This window comes from Macaca nemestrina, chromosome 1, assembly GCF_043159975.1.
Source record: "Macaca nemestrina isolate mMacNem1 chromosome 1, mMacNem.hap1, whole genome shotgun sequence".
Lineage (NCBI taxonomy): Eukaryota > Metazoa > Chordata > Mammalia > Primates > Cercopithecidae > Macaca > Macaca nemestrina.
Window position 1 is genome coordinate 54,760,842 of NC_092125.1, and position 20,653 is coordinate 54,781,494.

A 20,653-nucleotide genomic window follows, 5' to 3' on the forward strand; every position below is an offset into this window, starting at 1 on the left:
TTCTAATCAATAGAAAAAGAGGGAGTCCTCGTCAACTCATTTTATGAAGCTAACATCATCCTGTTATCAAAGCCTGGCAAAAACACAACAAAAAAAGAGAATTTTAGACCAATATCCCTGATGAACATCTATGCAAAAATCCTCAGTAAAATACTGGCAAACCGAATCCAGCAGCACATCAAAAAGCTTATTCACCATGATCAAGTGGGCTTCATCTCTGGGAGGCAAGGCTGGTTCAATATACTCAAATCAATGAATGCAATCCAGCATATAAACAGAACCAAAGACAAAAACCACATGATTATCTCAAGAGATACAGAAAACGCCTTTGACAAAATTCAACAGCCCTTCATGCTAAAAACTCTCAATAAATTCCGTATTGATGGAACATATCTCAAAATAATAAGAGCTACTTATGACAAACCCACAGCCAATATCATACCGAATGGGCAAAAACTGGAAGCATTCACTTTGAAAACGGGCACAAGACAGTGATGCCCTCTCTCACCACTCCTATTCAATATAATGTTGGAATTTCTGGCCAGGGCAATCAGGCAGGAGAAAGAAATAAAGGGTATTAGATTAGGAAAAGAGAAAGTCAAATTGTCCCCATTTGCAGATGACATGATTGTATATTTTGAAAACCCCATCGTCTCAGCCCAAAATCTCCTAAAGCTGTTAAGCAACTTCAGCAAAGTCTCAGGATACAAAATGAAGGTGCAAAAATTGCAAGCATTCTTATACACGAATAACAGACAAACAGAGAGCCAAATCATGAGTGAACTCCCATTCACAATGGCTTCAAAGAGAATGAAATACCTAGGAATCCAACTTACAAGGGATGTGAAGGACCTCTTCAATGAGAGCTACAAACCACTGCTCAATGGAATAAAAGAGGACACAAACAAATGGAAGAACATGCCATTCTCGCAGATAAGAAGAATCAATATCGTGAAAATGGCCATACCGCCCAAGGTAATTTATAGATTCAATACCATCCCCATTAAGCTACCAATGACTTTCTTCTCACAGAACTAGAAAGAACTACTTTAAAGTTCACATGGAACCAAAATAGAGCCTGCATTGCCAAGACAATCCTAAGCCAAAAAAACAAAGCTGGAGGCATCACGCTACCTGATTTCAAACTATACTGCAAGGCTACAGTAACCAAAACATCATGGAACTGACACCAAAACAGAGATATAGACCAATGGAACAGAACAGAGGCCTCAGAAATAATACCACACATCTACAACCATCTGTTCTTTGACAAACCTGATAAAAACAAGAAATAGTGAAAGGATTCCCTATTTAATTAATGGTGCTAGGAAAACTGGCTAGCCATATGTAGAAAGATGAAACTGGATCCCTTCCTTACACCTTGTACAAAAATTAATTCAAGATGAATTAGAGACTTAAGTGTTAGATCAAAGCCATAAAAACCCTAGAAGAAAACCTGGGCAACACCAATCAGCACATAGGCATGGGTAGGGATTTCATGTTTAAAACACCAAAAGCAATGGCAAGAAAAGTCAAAATTGACAAATTGGATCTAATTAAACTGAAAAGCCTCTGCACAGCAAAGGAAACTACCATCAGAGTGAACAGGCAACCTACAGAATGGGAGAAAATTTTTGCAATCTACTCATCTGAGAAAGGGCTAATATGCAGAACCTACAAATAACTCAAAAAATGTATGAGAAAAAAATAACCAACCTCATCAAAAAGTGGGCAAAGAATAGGAACGGACACTTCTCCAAAGAAGACATTTATGCAGCCTACAGACACATGAAAAAATGATCATCATCACTCACCATCAGAGAAATGCAAATCAAATCCACAATGAGATACCACCTCACACCAGTTAGAATGGCGATTATTAAAAAGTCAGGAAGCAACAGGTGCTGGAGAGGATGTAGAGAAATAGGAACACTTTTACAGTGTTGGTGGGACTGTAAACTAGTTCAACCATTATGGAAGACAGTGTGGCAATTACTCAAAGATCTAGAACTAGAAATACTATTTGACCCAGCCATCCCATTACTGGGTATATACCCAAGGATTATAAATCATGCTGCTATAAAGACACATGCACACGTATGTTTATTGGGGCACTATTCACAATAGCAAACACTTGGAACCAACCCAAATGTCCATCAATGACAGACTGGATTAAGAAAATGTGGGGCTGGGCAAGGTGGCTCAAGCCTGTAATCCCAGCATTTTGGGAGGCTGGAACGGGTGGATCACGAGGTCAGGAGATCGAGACCATCCTGGCTAACACGGTGAAACCCCATCTCTACTAAAAAAATACAAAAAACTAGCTGGGCGAAGTGGCGGGTGCCTGCAGTCCCAGCTACTCAGGAGGCTGAGGCAGGAGAATGGCGTAAACCCGGGAGGCGGAGCTGCAGGGAGCTGAGATCCCTCCACTGCACTCCAGTCTGGGCGACAGAGCGAGACTCAGTCTCAAAAAGAAGAAAAAAAGAAACTGTGGCACATGTACACCATGGAATACCATGCAGCCATAAAAAGGATGAGTTCATGTCCTTTGTAGGGTCTTGGATGCAGCTGGAAAACGTCATTCTCAGCAAGCTATCACAGGAACAGAAAACCAAACACCGCATGTTCTCACTCATAGGTGGAAATTGAACAATGAGAACACTTGGACACAGGATGGGAAACATCACACACTGGGGCCTGTCCTGGGGTGGGGGAAGTGGGGAGGGATAGCGTTAGGAGATATACCTAATGTAAATGACGAGTTAATGAGTGCAACACACCAACATGGCACATGTTTACATATGTAACAAATTTGCCCATTGTGCACATGTAACCTAGAACTTAAAGTATAATAAAAATAAATAAAAATAATTTTTCTTATTATATTTATATTTTATTTTAAAGCATTTTGTTGACATATAAAAATATATTTTCATGTTTGACAATATGCTGTTTTGCTATATTTATACTACAGTGATAACCACAGTCAAATTAATTAGCACATTATTCATCACCTATGCTTGCCATTGGGTGCAGGTGGGTGTGTGCGTATGTGTGTGTGTGTGTTTGTGGTGAGGACATTTAAAATCTGCTTTCTTACCAATTTTCAAATAAACAATACAATATTATTAACTATAAATATCACTAGATCTCTGTGTTTGATTCCAAGTTCTTATTCATATTATAGCAGAAAGTTTGTACTCTTTGACCAATATCTTAATTAAACAAAAGCATCAATGATAAGTTCTAAAATGCAGGGATCCTAAAATGACAACTGATGTAATGAATCTTTGATAACACACCTCTAATTCTCAAGCATTAAACACAGAACTTCATTTTCACATCGATTACCATTTTAACTTTATTTAAATCAATATGATGTTTTTACATAGTCAGTTTGGATAGTATTTTGAGAAATAATTCCTCAACCATCCTGACTACTTGAAAACCTGAAAGTCTATGAAGATTTGCATACTACTTAATGTTTTATGTTTACTGTTTTCTATTTTCAGATGCATGTGTTATATCCCCAGAAATTATGGAAAAATATAACATAACATTGAAATGGAAAGCCGAAGAGAAACTTTATTCGAGAACAGGTGAACCAGTTGAATTTAAGTGTAGATCTGGATATTATCTTTCATCAAACTCTCACCCGTTGCGAACAACATGTCAGGATGGGAAACTGAAGTATCCAACTTGTGTAAAAAGACATTATCGATCATAAAATGCACACCTTTATTCAGAACTTTAGTATTAAATCAGTTCTCAATTTCATTTTTTAAGTATTGTTTTACTCCTTTTTATTCATTAGTACATTTTCGGGTTAATTTGTGTAAATGTAATTATAATCTGAGACCGGTGGCTCTCATCTTTAAAGCACCATATTAAAACTTGGAAAACTAACTGTTGTGTCTAGTTCATAAAATTTTTGTGGCAAGAAATTAGATGCAATTTTTCCTACTTTATTTCTGTTCATCACTCTTAAATCTCTCAAAGCTTCCTTCATAGCTTCTGAGGCTCATTATTTTACAGTAAATGGAAAACATATCATTGTCTCTGGTTTCCAAATTATATAACTTTACAAAGAGGTAAAAACCAAGTCAAGTCTCAACTCATGTTGGAAATAAAATAAAAGTAATTACTATTTATCAATACATAAATTCACCAAAACTGATGAAATGTAGATACTTCTATCAGATGTCAATCTAGCACACATAATAATGCAAACTAATCATAAAGAGGAATTAAAATGTAATTTGGTATATGAATATTATGACATAAACATACAAAAAATAACAATATAGTATCAGTTATAACATACTTGTGTGCACTCACCTGCAAACACGGAAACACAATACTTTTGCCCTGAATTAATGTCTTAGAAAAAATATTGCCAGTAAATTTAAAACTATAGATAAATGTGTGTGTGTGTGTGTATATATATATGTGTGTGTGTGTATATACATATATGTGTGTGTGTGTGTGTGTGTGTGTGTTTAGAGATAGTAGGGGTAAACGTTATGGTTTAATTCCTTTGTATATATCAGCATTCTCTGAATTTTCTACTTTTAACATATATCAGTTTTGAAACAAAAGCACAATTTATTTTAAAATAATGAGTCTAACAAGCAAGGCTGTGCATGTTGAGAATGATAAAGATGTCATTGGTAATGATCTTAACATCAAATAGCCTCAACTATATTTGGAGTAGAAGAGTTCTGAGTTTTGGAAATTTCAATAATAAGGTTCTGAAATGTAGTTTTTATATTCATTCACTTTAATCAGCACTAGTTAGGTAAAATCATTTTTGACTAGGAACATTTTAAACTCATAAAGGAGGTGAAGCCATTATATGAAAAGTAAAGATATCAAAAATACAACACAAATATGATTTAATGCTACCTTATTACATCTTATTGTGTAAAATCAGGTGGCTTATATACTTAGGCTGTCCCCTTGTTAATGATCCCGATTTAGATAAATTACTTGAGTTGAGGAAAGCCAGATTTCAAAAACCTCAAGGACATTTGTTATAATTAGCAAGTTATGTTGACAGCAGTGTTAACTCTTAGGAATATACATTTATTCCTAAATTGTTTTAGTACATTTGGGCCACTTTAAGAAATTACCATAAACTGGCTAATTTATAAAAACTAGAAATTTATTTCACACAGTTTTAGAGGCTGAGATTTTCAAGCTTAAGATGCCAACTGATTTGATGTCTTGTAAGGGCTTGCTCCCTGTTTACTGGTGCCTTCCCGCTATGGTGCCTTCCCACTCTGTCCTTACAATGTGGAAAGGGCAGGGGAGTTCCATGACTCTTCTTTGTAAAAAGACTAATCCAGTCTCTGAGGGTGGGATCCTCATGACCTAATCACCTAAAAAGGACTCACTTTCTGATACTATCACCATAGTGATGAGGATGTAACATACAAATTTTGAAGGGGCACTACCATGCAGACCATAGCACAGCATAGGGATAAACAAATAGGTTCCATGTAAATGGAAACCAAAAGAAAGCAGGGTGGCTATACTAACATTAACTAAAATCAAATTTTAAGTCAAACCTGTAAAAAGAAACAAGGAAGGTCATTATATAGTAATAAAGGAGTCAATTCACAAATAGATTGTAACTATTGCAAGTATATACGCACTCAACATGGGAGCAATGAAACCTATAAAGCAAACATTAATACATCTAAAGGAAGAAATAGACAACAATGAAATAATAGTAGGGGACTTCAATACCCCACGTTCAACAATGGATAGACAGTCTATACAGAAATCAATAAAAAATTGGACTTGAACTATATGCTAGAACAAATGGACCTATCAGACCTACATAGAACATTCCATTTGACAACAGTAGAATAAACATTCTTCTCAAGTACACAAGGTACAGTCTTCAATATAGATCTTATGTTGGGCCACAAAACAAGTCTTAAACATTTTTAAAAAGATTGAAATTACATACAAATTTTTTAAGCTTTGTGATATGAAACTGGAAAACCACAGCAGAAGAAATGTTAGGAAATTCACAAATACATGGAAATTAAACATGATCCTGAACAACCAATGGAGCAATGAAGAAATTGAAAGGGAAATTTAAAAATATCTTGAGACAAACAAAAATGGAAAAGCAACATACTAAAAAGCATATGGTATGCAACAAAAGCAGTTTAAAGGGAGGTTTAGAGACATGAATGACTCCATGAAGATCCCAATAAAGCAAGTATCTTTGTATCTCTGGAAACTAGAAAATGAAAAAAAAAAATTAACCCAAAGGTGGTGGGAAAAACAACAACAACAACAACAACAACAACAAAAACAATAAGGTACAGAACAGAAAAAAAAAAAAAAAAACAGGCTGGAAAAATAATAGTGAGGATCCACAAAACTTGAAGTTGGCTTTTGAAAACATAAATGAGATTGACAAAACTTTAGCTGAACTAAAACAAAGAGAAGGAACAAACAAATAAACTTATAAATGAAAGAGGAAACATTGTAACTGATAACACAGAAATACCAAAAACCAGAAGAGACCACCATGAACAGTTATATGCCAACAATAACTGTTGGATAACCTAGTGGAAACAGACACATTCGTAGCCACCCACAACCCACTAAGATTACTGAAGCATAAAGAAATACAAAATTAATTCAGAACAGTAATGAGTAAGAAAAATGAACAAGTAATAAAAAGTGTATCATCAAGAAAAAAGAGAGAAAAAAACTAGTGGCTTCACGACGGATGGAATCCTAGCAAACATTTAAAGAATCAACACTAATCCTTCTCAAATTCTGTCAAGAAATTTAAGAGTGAACTCTCAATTTTATTATATGAAGTTGAAATCACACTGACACCAAAGCCACACATGAATACTACAAAAAAATTATAGGTCAATATTCTTCATGAATATAGAGACAAAAATGCTCAACAAAACACTTGCAAAGTGAACACAACACACTAAAAGGATCATTCACCATAATGAAAGGGGGTGTATATCTGGGATGTAAAGATAGTACACATACACCAATCAATTATTGTTCCACACCAAACTGAAAGAACGAAACACAGAAGTTGTATATTCATCTCAATAGATAAAGAAAAGACATTTAACAAAAATCAACATCCTTTCATGATAAAAAGTCTCAACAAATTAGGCAGAAAAGAAATTACCCCAAGACAATAAAGGCTGTATATCACAAGCTCACTATATATCACAAGTTCACATTTAAAATTATACTCAAGAGTGAAAAGTTGAAACATTTTTCTCTATGATCAGAAAAAAAAGAAAAAAACAAAAACAAAAACAAAGAGGCTCAATCTCACCACTTCTGTTCAACATAGTGCTGGAAATTCTGGCTAGAGCTATTAGGCCTGGAAATTGGATAAGAAGACAGTTGTCTCTGTTTGCAGATGACATGATCTCATTATATATACACAGAAAACCCAAGGACTTCACCAAACCCTGCTAAAACTAATAACCAATTCAGTAAAGTTGCAGTGTACAAAATCTACAGACAGAGTCAGTTACATTTCTATACACTAACAGCAAACTATTGAAATAAGAAATTGAAAAAAAATAAAATTTACAATAGCATCAAAAATAATAAAATACTTGAGACTAAATCAAAGCAAGGAGATGAGAGTCCTGTACTCCAAAAACTAGAAAATATTGATTAAAGAAATTGAAGAAAACACAAATGAAAAGATGTCCTGTCTTCAAGGATCGAAAGAATTAATGTTATAAAATTGTCTTCAATACTTAAACCTCCAGATTCCATGCAATATTGTCAGTACTCTAAACACATCTTTCACAGAAATGGAAAAAATATTAAATTAATATAGAACAAGAGACACCAAATAGCTAAAGCAGCCTTACAAGAGAAAAAAGCTAGAGACAGCACACTATCATGCTCTCTGGTTTCAAATTACACTACAAATCTGTAATAATCAGAACAGTTTAGTCCTGACACAAAAAAGATACATAGACAGAATTAAAAGCTCCTAAACAAACTCATGCATATATAAAGGCACTTGATAATATTCATGGAAAATTGAATTAAAATAAGAAAATTTAAAAAATACAGTTTATTTCTTAACATAAGCTCCATCAAGTTCAACACACATTTGTAAACAGTGATACAAGCCATTTAGTCCATCCCTAAAATATCGATAGTTCTGAGAATATAGCCATGTTAAGCAGTCTTTTTTACGTAATTAACTGAAACAATGGGTACCTTTTGTAAGATTTTTTTAAATTAGGCAGAAGAAAAAAGTCAGGGGAAGGCAAATCAGGACTGTAATATAGGAATGCTCAATGATTTCCCATAAAAATCCTCACAAAACTGTTTTCGTTTGATGAGAGGAAGGGGCAGGAGCATTGTTCTGGTGGAGGAGGACTCTCTGATGAAGTTTTCCTGGGCATTTTTCTGATAAAGCTTTGAAAACTTTCTCAAAACATTCTCTTAAGAAGTATATGTTATTCTTTGGCCTTCCAGAAACTCAACAAGTGAAATGCCTTGGCCATCTCACAGACTGTTGCCGTGATGTTTTTGCCTGACTGTTCTGCTTTTGTTTTCATTGGACCACTTCCACCTTTGCTGTGTCATTTCTTCGATTATGCTTGGTATTCAGGATCATACTGATAAACCCATGTTTCAGCTCTTGTTACAGATCTTTGAAGAAATGTTTCAGGTTCTTGTTCCCACTTGTTTAATACACTTTCCATTAAAAACTGTTCTCTTGTTGGCCGGGCGCCGTGCCTCATGCCTGTAATCCCAGCACTTTGGGAGGCTGAAGTGGGCGCATCACCAGGTCAGGAGATCAAGACCATCTTGGCTAACAGGGTGAAACCCCGTCTCTACTAAAAATAAAATAATAATCCAGGTGAGGTGGCAGATGCCTGAAGTCCCAGCTACTGGAGAGGCTGAGGCAGGAGAATGGCGGGAACCGGGAGCCAGAGCTTCCAGTGAACTGAGATTGCCCCACAACACTCCAACCTGGGCAATCCAGGGAGATTCCGTCTCAAAAACAAACAAACAAACAAACAAAAAACAAAAAAGCACTATTCTCTTGTCTACTACACTTCATCTGGGTGCAATGGTCTTGGCTCTCATTGAATGAAAATTTTGCTTTAACATTATTTTTTCCATCAAAACTTGTAAGGTTAACTAATTATGGTGTTGACTATTAATTCTGCTCTCAATCGTCAGTTCTCTTTAATCCAGGTATGAGCAAAATTATTTTTTTCTCCCAAATTAGTGTGGCTAATCTGCCGCTGTGGGCTTCATTCTTAGCATTGTCTTGCCTCTGCCTAAAATGAGTTATCTCTTTGTCAACTGCTGACTTCTTTTGGGGTTTCGTCTCTATAAATTTTTCAGTAATTTCACTGGTGCTCTGTGACAACTGTTTCTTAGGATGTGGAAAAAAGGAAACACTTTTACATTATGAGTGGGAATGAAGATTGTTACAGTCATTGTAGAAAACTCTATAGAGGTTCCTCAAAATATTAAACATAGAACTATCGTAGGATTCAGCAATTTCACTTCTGGCTGTATAAACAAAGAAAATGAAATCAGTATGTCAAATAAATATATGCACATTACGTGTTTTGCAGGATTGTTCACAATAGCTACAATATGGGAACAACTTATGTTTCTGTCAAAGGTGATTAAATAAAATAAAGAAAATGCAGTGCATGTATACAGTGGAACACATTAAATTGTGCCTTTAAAAAGAAGGCAAATCTACCTTTTTTCACAACATTGACAAACACAGCAGATATTAAGTAAGTGAAGTAAACAAGACACAAAAAGACAAGTGCTGCATGATGTCATTTATATGTGGAATCTAAAAAACACCTGAGCCCATAGAAACAGAGAGTAGAAGTGTAGTTAGCAGGGGTTGCACAGTGGGAGAAATGGAGAGATGTCAGTCAGGGGATGCAAGTTATAAGATGAATAAGTTCTGGAGACCTGGTGTAAAGCATGGTGACTATAGATATTAATAATATATTATATACTTGAAATATACTTGAAATTACAAAGACAATAGTTCTTAAGTGTTCTGATGTCAATCACACACACAAAAGGTAACTAGGGGAGATATTGGATATTTGATTAACTTCATTATGATAATCATTTAAAAATGTTATATGTATCAAAATAATATGTTGTATAACATTAATATAAAAATTTGTACTTGCCAATGATATTTTTATAGCAGTGAAAAAATTTATTACATTAATCAATAAAAATAGATTAACTAATGAGCAAAAGAACCAGCTAACATCATAATGACAGGATCAAATTCACACATAACCATATTAACCTTAAATGGAAATGGGCTAAATACTCCAATTAAAAGACACAGACTGGCAAACTGGATAAAGAGTCAAACTCATCAGTTTGCTGTATTCAGGAGACCCATCTCACATACAGAGACACACATAGGCTCAAAATAAACAGATGGAGGAAGATCTACCAAGCAAATAGAAAACAAAACAAAACAAAAAGGGAGGGGTTGCAGTCCTAGTCTTTGATAAAACAGAATTTAAAGCAACAAAGATCAAAAGAGACAAAGAAGGCCATTAAATAATGCTAAAGGGATCGATTCAACAAGAAGAACTAACTATCCTAAATATATGTGCACCCAATGCAGGAGCACCCAGATTCATAAAGCAAGTCCTTAGAGATTTACAAAGAGACTTAGACTCCCATACAATAATAATGGGAGACTTTAACACCCTATTGTCAATATTAGACAAATCAATGAGGCAGAAAGTTAACAGGATATCCAGGAATAGAACTCAACTCTGCACCAAGTGGACCTAATAGACATCTACAGAACTCTCCACCCCAAAGCAACAAAATACACATTCTTCTCAGCACCACAACACATTTATCCCAAATTGACTACATAGTTGGAAGTAAAGCACTCCTCAGCAAATGTACAAGAACAGAAATTATAACAAACTGTCTCTCAGACCACAGTGCAATCAAACTAGAACTCACTACTAAGAAACTCAATCAAAATGGCTCAATTACATGAAAAGTGAACAACCTGCTCCTGAATGACTACTGGGTACGTAAATAAATGAAGGTAGAAACAAAGATGTTCTTTGAAACCAATGAGAACAAAGATACAACATACCAGAATCTCTGGGACACATTTAAAGCAGTGTGTAGAGGGAACTTTATAGCACTAAATGCCCACAAGAGAAAGCTGGAAAGATCTAAAATTGACACTCTAACACCACAATTAAAAGAACTAGAGAAGCAAGAGCAAACACATTCAAAAGCTAGCAGAAGGCAAGAAATAACTAAGATCAGAGCAGAACTGAAGGAGATAGAGACACAAATAACCCTCCAAAAAAATCAATGAATCCAGGAGTTGGTTTTTTGAAAAGATCAACAAAATTGATAGACCGCTGTCAAGACTAATAAAGAAGAAAAGAGAAAAGAATCAAACAGACACAATAAAAAATGATAAAGAAGATGTCACCACCGACCCCACAGAAATACAAACTACCATCAGAGAATACTATAAACGCCTCTGCGCAAACAAACTAGACAACCTACAAGAAATGGATAATTTCCAGGACACTTACACTCTCCCAAGACTAAACCAGGAAGAAGTTAAATCCCTGAATAGACCAATAGCAGGCTCTGAAATTGAGGCAATAATTAATAGCCTACCAACAAAAAAAAGTCCAGGACCAGATGGATTCACAGCTGTATTCTACCAGAGGTACAAGGAGGAGTTGGTACCATTCCTTCTGAAACTATTCCAATCAATAGAACAAGAGGGAATCCTCCCTAACTCATTTTACGAGGCCAACATCATCCTGATACCAAAGCCTGACAGAGATACAACCAAAAAAGGGAATTTTAGACCAATATCCCTGATGAACATCCAGGCAAATATCCTCAATAAAATACTGGCAAACCGAATCCAACAGCACATCAAAAAGCTTGTCCACCATGATCAAGTGGGCTTCATCCCTGGGATGCAAGGCTTGTTCAACATATGCAAATCAATAAATGTAATCCAGCATATAGACAGAACCAAAGACAAAAACCACATGATTATCTCAATAGATGCAAAAAAGAACTTTGACAAAATTCAGCAGCCCTTCATGTTAAAACTCTCAATAAATTCGGTATTGATGGAACTGTCTCCAAATAATAAGAGCTATTTATGACAAACCCACAGCCAATATCATACTGAGTGGGCAAAAACTGGTAAAATTCCCTTTGAAAACTGGCACAAGACAGGGATGCCCTCTCTCACCACTCCTATTCAACATAGTGTTGGAAGTTCTGGTTAGGGCAATCAGGCAAGAGAAAGAAAAAAAGGGTATTCAGTTAGGAAAAGAAGAAGTCAAATTGTCCCTGTTTGCAGATGACATGGCTGTATATTTAGAAAACCCCATTGTCTCAGCCCAAAATCTCCTAAAGCTGATAAGCAACTTCAGCAAAGTCTCAGGATACAAAATCAATCTGCAAAAATCACAAGTATCCTTATACACCAGTAACAGATAGAGAACCAGATCATGAATGAACTCCCATTCACAATAGTTTCAAAGAGAATAAAATACTTAGGAATCCAAATTAAAAGGGATGTAAAGGACCTCTTCAAGGAGAACTGCAAATCACTGCTCAGTGAAATAAAAGAGGACACAAATAAATGGAAGAACATACCACGCTCATGGATAGGAAGAATCAATGTTGTAAAAATGGCCATACTGCCCAAGGTAATTTATAGATTCAATTCCATCCCCATTAAGCTACCAATGACTTTCTTCACAGAATTGGAAAAAACTGATTTAAAGTTCGTATGGAACTGCATTGCCAAGACAATCCTGAGCCAAAAGAACAAAGCTGGAGGCATCATGCTACCTGACCTCAAGCTATGCTACAAGGCTACAGTAACCAAAACAGCATTGTACTGGTACCAAAACAGAGATGTAGACCAATGGAACAGAACAGAGGCCTCAGAAATAATACCACACATCTACAGCCATCTGATCTTTGACAAACCTGACAAAAACAAGAAATGGGGAAAGGATTCCCTATTTAATAAATGGTGCTGGGAAAATTGGCTAGCCATAAGTAGAAAGCTGAAACTGGATCCTTTCCTTACTCCTTATACGAAAATTAATTCAAGATGGATTAGAGACTTAAATGTTAGACCTAATACCATAAAAACCCTAGAAGAAAACCTAGGTAATACCATTCAGGACATAGGCATGGGCAAAGACTTCATGTCTAAAACACCAAAAGCAATGGCAGCAAAAGCCAAAATTGACAAATGGGATCTAATTAAACTAAAGAGCTTCTGCACAGCAAAAGAAACTACCATCAGAGTGAACAGGCAACCTACAGAATGGGAGAAAATTTTTGCAATCTACTCATCTGACAAAGGGCTAATATCCAGTACCTAAAAGAACTCAATCAAATTTACAAGAAAAGGGCCGGGCGCGGTGGCTCACACCTGTAATCCCAGCACTTTGGGAGGCCGAGGCGGGTGGATCACAAGGTCAGGAGATCGAGACCACGGTGAAACCCCGTCTCTACTAAAAATACAAAAAATTAGCCGGGCGTGGTTGTGGGCGCCTGTAGTCCCAGCTACTCGGGAGGCTGAGGCAGGAGAATGGCGTGAACCCGGGAGGCGGAGCTTGCAGTGAGCCGAGATCGCGCCACTGCACTCCAGCCTGGGCGACAGAGCGAGACTCCGTCTCAAAAAAAAAAAAAAAAAAAAAAAAAAAAAAAAAAAAAATTTACAAGAAAAAAACAAACAACCCCATCAAAAAGTGGGCAAAGGATATGAACAGACCCTTCTCAAAAGAAGACATTCATACAGCCAACAGACACATGAAAAAATGCTCATCATCACTGGCCATCAGAGAAATGCAAATCAAAACCACAATGAGATACCATCTCACACCAGTTAGAAAGGCAATCATTAAAACGTCAGGAAGCAACAGGTGCTGGAGAGGATGTGGAGAAATAGGAACACTTTGACACTGTTGGTGGGATTGTAAACTAGTTCAACCATTGTGGAAAACAGTGTGGCGATTCCTCAAGGATCTAGAACTAGAAATAACATTTGACCCAGCCATCCCATTGCTGGGGATATACCCAAAGGATTATTAGTCATCCTGCTATAAAGACACATGCACACGTATGTTTATTGTGGCACTATTCACAATAGCAAAGACTTGGAATCAACCCAAATGTCCATCAGTGACAGACTGGATTGAGAAAAAGTGGCACATATACACCATGGAATACTATGCAGCCATAAAAATGGATGAGTTCATGTCCTTTGTAGGGACATGGATGCAGCTGGAAACCATCATTCTTAGCAAACTATCACAAGAACAGAAAACCAAATACCGCATGTTCTCACTCATAGGTGGGAATTGAAGAATGAGATCACTTGGACACAAGAATGGGATCATCACACACCGAGTCCTAGGAGGTAGGGACAGCATTAGGAGCTATACCTAATGTAAACGATGAGTTAATGGGTGTAGCACACCAATATGGCACATGTATACATATGTAACAAACATGCACGTTGTGCACATGTACCCTAGAACTTAAAGTATAATAATAAAAAAAAGACATTAGGACTACCATTTGATCCAGCAATCTCATTACTTGGTATATATCAAAAAGAAAATAAATTATTATACCAAAAGACACACATGCTCATATGTTCATTGCAGCAAAACTCACAATAGCAAAGACATTGAATCAAACTAAGTGCCCATCAACAGTGAATTACATTGTTAAAAATGTGGTACACATACACAATGGAATACTGTGAAGCCATAAAAAAGAATGAATTCATGTCCTTTGCAGCAACAAGGATGCAATTGGAGACCATTGTCCTAAGCATATTAACACAGTAATATTAAGCTAAATACCACATAGTCTCACTTATAAGTGGGAGTCAAACATTGAGTACTCATGGATATAATTATGGAAACAAATTTGAAAAATTAGCTATCAGGTAATACACACACTACCTGGGTGATGGGATCAATAGTACCCAAACCTCAGCTTCATACAATATGCCCATGAAACAAACCTGTGTATGCACCCCCTGAATCTGAAATAAAAGTTGAAATTATATTTTAAAAAATAAAATAAATAAATAAATAAATAAAATTAAAAATAGGCAATATACCTGAATACACATTTCTCAAAAGAAGACATACAAGTGGCCAAAAAGTATTATTATCAACAATACAAAAAAAAAAAAAAAACAAGTGTTATCAGACATGTGGAAAAAAAGGCACACTTGCAAATTGTTGGTGGAAATGCAAATTAGTACAGCCATTATGGAAAATAGTATACAACTGGTCAAAAAATGAAAAACAGAACATATGATCAATCCAATAATACCACTACTGAATATATGTACAAAGAAAATGGAATCAGTATGTCAAAGGGTTATCTGCATTCTCAAGTTCATTGCAGCATTATTTGTAATAGCCAAAATGTGGAATCAACTTAAGCATCCATTACAGATGAATAGATAAAGAAAATGTGGTCTATATACACAATGTAATACTATTCAGCCTTGAAAAAACAAAATCCTGTATTTTCAAGAACACAGAATAAACATGGAGGACACTAATTTCAGTGAAATAGGACAGACAAAACCACATGATCACACTGATACGTGGAATCCAAAAAAGCTGGATTCATGGAAATGGTAGAATGGTAATTACCAGGACTAGGGTGGGAGTGAGGGTGGAGAGATGTTGGTCAAAAGGTAAAAAATTTCAGTTAGATAGGAGAAATAAATAAAAATATCAGTTGTAAAATATGGTGACTATAGTTAGTAATAATATGCTGTATTCTTGAAAACTACTGAGTGTAGATTTTTAGCAGTCTCACCACACAAAAAAAGAGAAGTATGTGAAGTAAAGCATGTATTTATTAGCTTGATTTAACAATTATATAATGTACACATATTTCAACACAATATGTTTTACATAATAAATATATGCAATTTTATTCACTAAAAAATAATTAGAAATGTTTACAAAAATAGAAAATGAGGTATATATACACAGTAGAATAATATACAAACCAAAAAGAAGACAATTCTGTCAATAGCGAAAATGTGGATGAATCTAGAAGATATTATGCTAACTAAAATAAACTCAACACAAAGACAAATCCTACATGATCTTACTGATACATGGAATCTAAAAAATTCAAATTTACAGAAGGTGAGAGTGGAGTGGTGGTTACCAGAGGCTGAAGGGATGGGGGTGGTTCTAGGGAGGTGTTGGTTCAAAAGGTGTAAAGTTTCAGTTAGACTGCAGGAATACATTGTACTATCTATTGCACAGCATGGTGGTCACACTTAATAATAATAACAGCAATAATGTTCTATATTTCAATATTGCTGTGAGTAGATATATTTTATTTAATATATTTAAGCCTAGCCTTTCTGACTGCTACAGAAATAGGAGCTAAACAATTGTTGTAAATATGCTTATCTTACAAAAAATAAGTTCACTTCACATTCATGTAATAAATCTAATCTTTGTTTTATTGATTTTAAGATTAACAAAGACCTTATCTGAATACTCTTTACAAATTTTATGTAAATCTATAATTATTCCATAAGAAAAATTTTATGTACAAAAAAGATAAAAGTCTGAAGCATGTTTTAGTTTGGGTATTTCACTTTATATTCACTGAATATTGAAACAATTAAAATAGTATCAAATAATACACATAGTCATATAACCTCCTAAAAATACGTTGAGGAACCTACTTACTTTTATGTGTCATTTTCGATAGTCAAGGTTTTTTGCTATGCTATACTTTAAAAAGTAATTAATGAAGGGACTTACTCTTTTTTTCCTAACAGCACACTCAACAATATTAGTGGATTCCTTGCGTTATTCACTAAGGTCCTTGGTCAGTAATTTCTGATTATATTTTATGCAAAAAACTTTGAAAACACCTTGTGCTACATTTTAAAGTTTATTATAATCCACATTTCTGACCAATCACAGCTGTTGCAAAAAGTTGGAACACTTGGAAAAATAAAATTATTTTCAAAAATATTTCTTTGTCTCTTTATTATTATTATTATTATTGTTATTATTATTATACTTTAAGTCTAGGGTACATGTGCATAATGTACAGGTTTGTTACATATGTACACTTGTGCCATGTTGGTGTGCTGCACCCATCAACTCGTCAGCATCCATCAACTCGTCATTTACATCAGGTATAACTCCCAAATGCAATCCCTCCCCCTTCCCCCCTCCCCATGATAGGCCCCAGTGTGTGATGTTCCCCTTCCCGAGTCCAAGTGATCTCATTGTTCAGTTCCCACCTATGAGTGAGAACATGCGGTGTTTGGTTTTCTGTTCTTGTGATAGTTTGCTAAGAATGATGGTTTCCAGCTGCATCCATGTCCCTACAAAGGACACAAACTCATCCTTTTTTATGGCTGCAGAGTATTCTATGGTGTATATGTGCCACATTTTCTTAATCCAATCTGTCACTGATGGACATTTGGGTTGATTCCAAGTCTTTGCTATTGTGAATAGTGCCCCAATAAACATACGTGTGCATGTGTCTTTATAGCAGCATGATTTATAATCCTTTGGGCATATACCCAGTAATGCGATGGCTTGGTCATATGGTACATCTAGTTCTAGATCCTTGAGGAATCGCCATACTGTTTTCCATAATGGTTGAACTAGTTTACAATCCCACCAACAGTGTAAAAGTGTTCCTATTTCTCCACATCCTCTCCAGCACCTGTTGTTTCCTGACTTTTTAATGATTGCCGTTCTAACTGGTGTGAGATGGTATCTCATTGTGGTTTTGATTTGCATTTCTCTGATGGCCAATGATGATGAGCATTTTTTCATGCGTCTGTTGGCTGTATGAATGTCTTCTTTTGAGAAATGTCTGTTCATATCCTTTGCCCACTTTTTGATGGGGTTGTTTGTTTTTTTCTTGTAAATTTGTTTGAGTTCTTTGTAGGTGCTGGATATTAGCCCTTTGTCAGATGAGTAGATTGCAAAAATTTTCTCCCATTCTGTAGGTTGCCTGTTCACTCTGATGGTAGTTTCTTTTGCTGTGCAGAAGCTCTTTAGTTTAATTATATCCCTTTTGTCAATTTTGGCTTTTGTTGCCGTTGCTTTTGGTGTTTTAGACATGAAGTCCTTGCCCATGCCTATGTCCTGAATGGTACTACCTAGGTTTTCTTCTAGGGTTTTTATGGTATTAAGTCTAACATTTAAGTCTCTAATCCATCTTGAATTAATTTTCGTATAAGGAGTAAGGAAAGGATCCAGTTTCAGCTTTCTACTTATGGCTAGCCAATTTTCCCAGCACCATTTGTTAAATAGGGAATCCTTTCCCCATATCTTATTTTTGTCAGGTTTGTCAAAGATCAGATGGCTGTAGATGTGTGGTATTATTTCTGAGGCCTCTGTTCTGTTCCATTGGTCTATATCTCTGTTTTGGTACCTGTACAATGCTGTTTTGGTTACTGTAGCCTTGTAGCATAGCTTGAGGTCAGGTAGCATGATGCCTCCAGCTTTGTTCTTTTGGCTCAGGATTGTCTTGGCAATGCGGGCTCTTTTTTGGCTCCATATGAACTTTAAAGCAGTTTTTTCCAATTCTGTGAAGAAACTCATTGGTAGCTTGAAGGGGATGGCATTGAATCTATAAATAACCTTAGGCTGTATGGCCATTTTCACGATATTGATTCTTCCTATCCATGAGCGTGGTATGTTCTTCCATTTGTTTGTGTCCTCTTTTATTTCACTGAGCAGTGGTTTGTAGTTCTCCTTGAAGAGGTCCTTTACATCCCTTGTAAGTTGGATTCCTAGGTATTTTATTCTCTTTGAAGCAATTGTGAATGGAAGTTCATTCATGATTTCGCTCTCTGTCTGTTACTGGTGTGTAAGAATGCTTGTGATTTTTGCACATTAATTTTGTATCCTGAGACTTTGCTGAAGTTGCTTATCAGCTTAAGGAGATTTTGGGCTGAGACAATGGGGTTTTCTAAATATACAATCATGTCATCTGCAAAGAGGGACAATTTGACTTCTTCTTTTCCTAACTGAACATCTCTTGCCTAATTGCCCTAACCAGAACTTCCAACACTATGTTGAATAGGAGTGGTGAGAGAGGGCATCCCTGTCTTGTGCCCGTTTTCAAAGGGAATTTTTCCAGTTTTTGCCCATTCATTATGATATTGGCCGTGGGTTTGTCATAAATAGCTCTTATTATTTTGAGGTACATTCCATCAATACTGAATTTATTGAGCATTTTTAGCATGAAGGGCTGTTGAATTTTGTCAAAAGCCTTTTCTGCATCTATTGAGATAATCATGTGGTTCTTGTCTTTGGTTCGGTTTATGTGCTGGATTACATTTATTGATTTGTGAATGTTGAACCACCCTTGCATCCCAGGGATGAAGCCGACTTGATCATGGTGGATAGGCTTTTTGATGTGCTGCTGAATCTGGTTTGCCAGTATTTTATTGAGGATTTTTGCATCAATGTTCATCAGGGATATTGGTCTAAAATTCTCTTTTTTTGTTGTGTCTCTGCCAGGCTTTGGTATCAGGATGATGTTGGCCTTGTAAAATGAGTTAGGGAGGATTCCTTCTTGTTCTATTGATTGGAATAGTTTCAGAAGGAATGGTACCAGATCCTCCTTGTACCTCTGGTAGAATTAAGCTGTGAATCTGTCTGGTCCTGGACTTCTTTTTGTTGGTAGGCTATTAATTATTGCCTCAATTTCAGAGCCTGCTATTGGTCTATTCAGCGATTCAACTTCTTCCTGGTTTAGTCTTGGAAGAGTGTAAGTGTCCAGGAAATTATCCATTTCTTCTAGATTTTCTAGTTTATTTGCGTAGGGGTGTTTATAATATTCTCTGATAGTAGTTTGTATTTCTGTGGGGTTGGTGGTGATATCCCCTTTATCATTTTTTATTGCGTCTATTTGATTCTTCTCTCTTTTCTTCTTTATTAGTCTTTCTAGCGATCTGTCAATTTTGTTGATCTTTTCAAAAAACCAACTCCTGGATTCATTGATTTTTTGGAGGGTTATTTGTGTCTCTATCTCCTTCAGTTCTGCTCTGATCTTAGTTATATCTTGCCTTCTGCTAGCTTTTGAATGTGTTTGCTCTTGCTTCTCTAGTTCTTTTAATTGTGATGTTAGAGTGTCAATTTTAGATCTTTCCTGCTTTCTCTTGTGGGCATTTAGTGCTATAAAGTTCCCTCTACACACTGCTTTAAATGTGTCCCAGAGATTCTGGTATGTTGTATCTTTGTTCTCATTGGTTTCAAAGAACATCTTTATTTCTGCCTTCATTTCGTTATGTACCCAGTAGTCATTCAGGAGCAGGTTGTTCAATTTTCATGTAGTTGAGTGGTTTTGATTGAGTTTCTTAGTCCTGAGTTCTAGTTTGATTGCACTGTGGTCTGAGAGATAGTTTGTTATAATTTCTGCTCTTGTACATTTGCTGAGGAGTGCTTTACTTCCAATTATGTGGTCAATTTTGGAATAAGTGTGATGTGGTGCTGAGAAGAATGTATATTCTGTTGATTTGGGGTGGAGAGTTCTATAGATGTCT

The 20,653-nt window shown here is 35.9% G+C and overlaps 1 protein-coding gene across 5 annotated transcripts in view; it reads left to right on the top strand.

The window, feature by feature from the left end:
* Window positions 1–20,653, top strand: part of LOC105484651 (complement factor H) — a 194,314-nt gene that overhangs the window by 116,359 nt on the left and 57,302 nt on the right. For 3 of the 5 annotated variants that reach the window (XM_071077504.1, XM_071077507.1, XM_071077496.1), the window contains one exon: window positions 3,513–3,906. The exons of the other annotated variants lie outside the window; for them this stretch is intronic. In XM_071077504.1, the coding sequence (XP_070933605.1) occupies window positions 3,513–3,727 (215 nt within the window). In that variant the 3' untranslated portion in view covers window positions 3,728–3,906. Of the gene's footprint in view, window positions 1–3,512; window positions 3,907–20,653 lie in introns of those variants that run through there. 5 annotated transcript variants of the gene reach the window in all.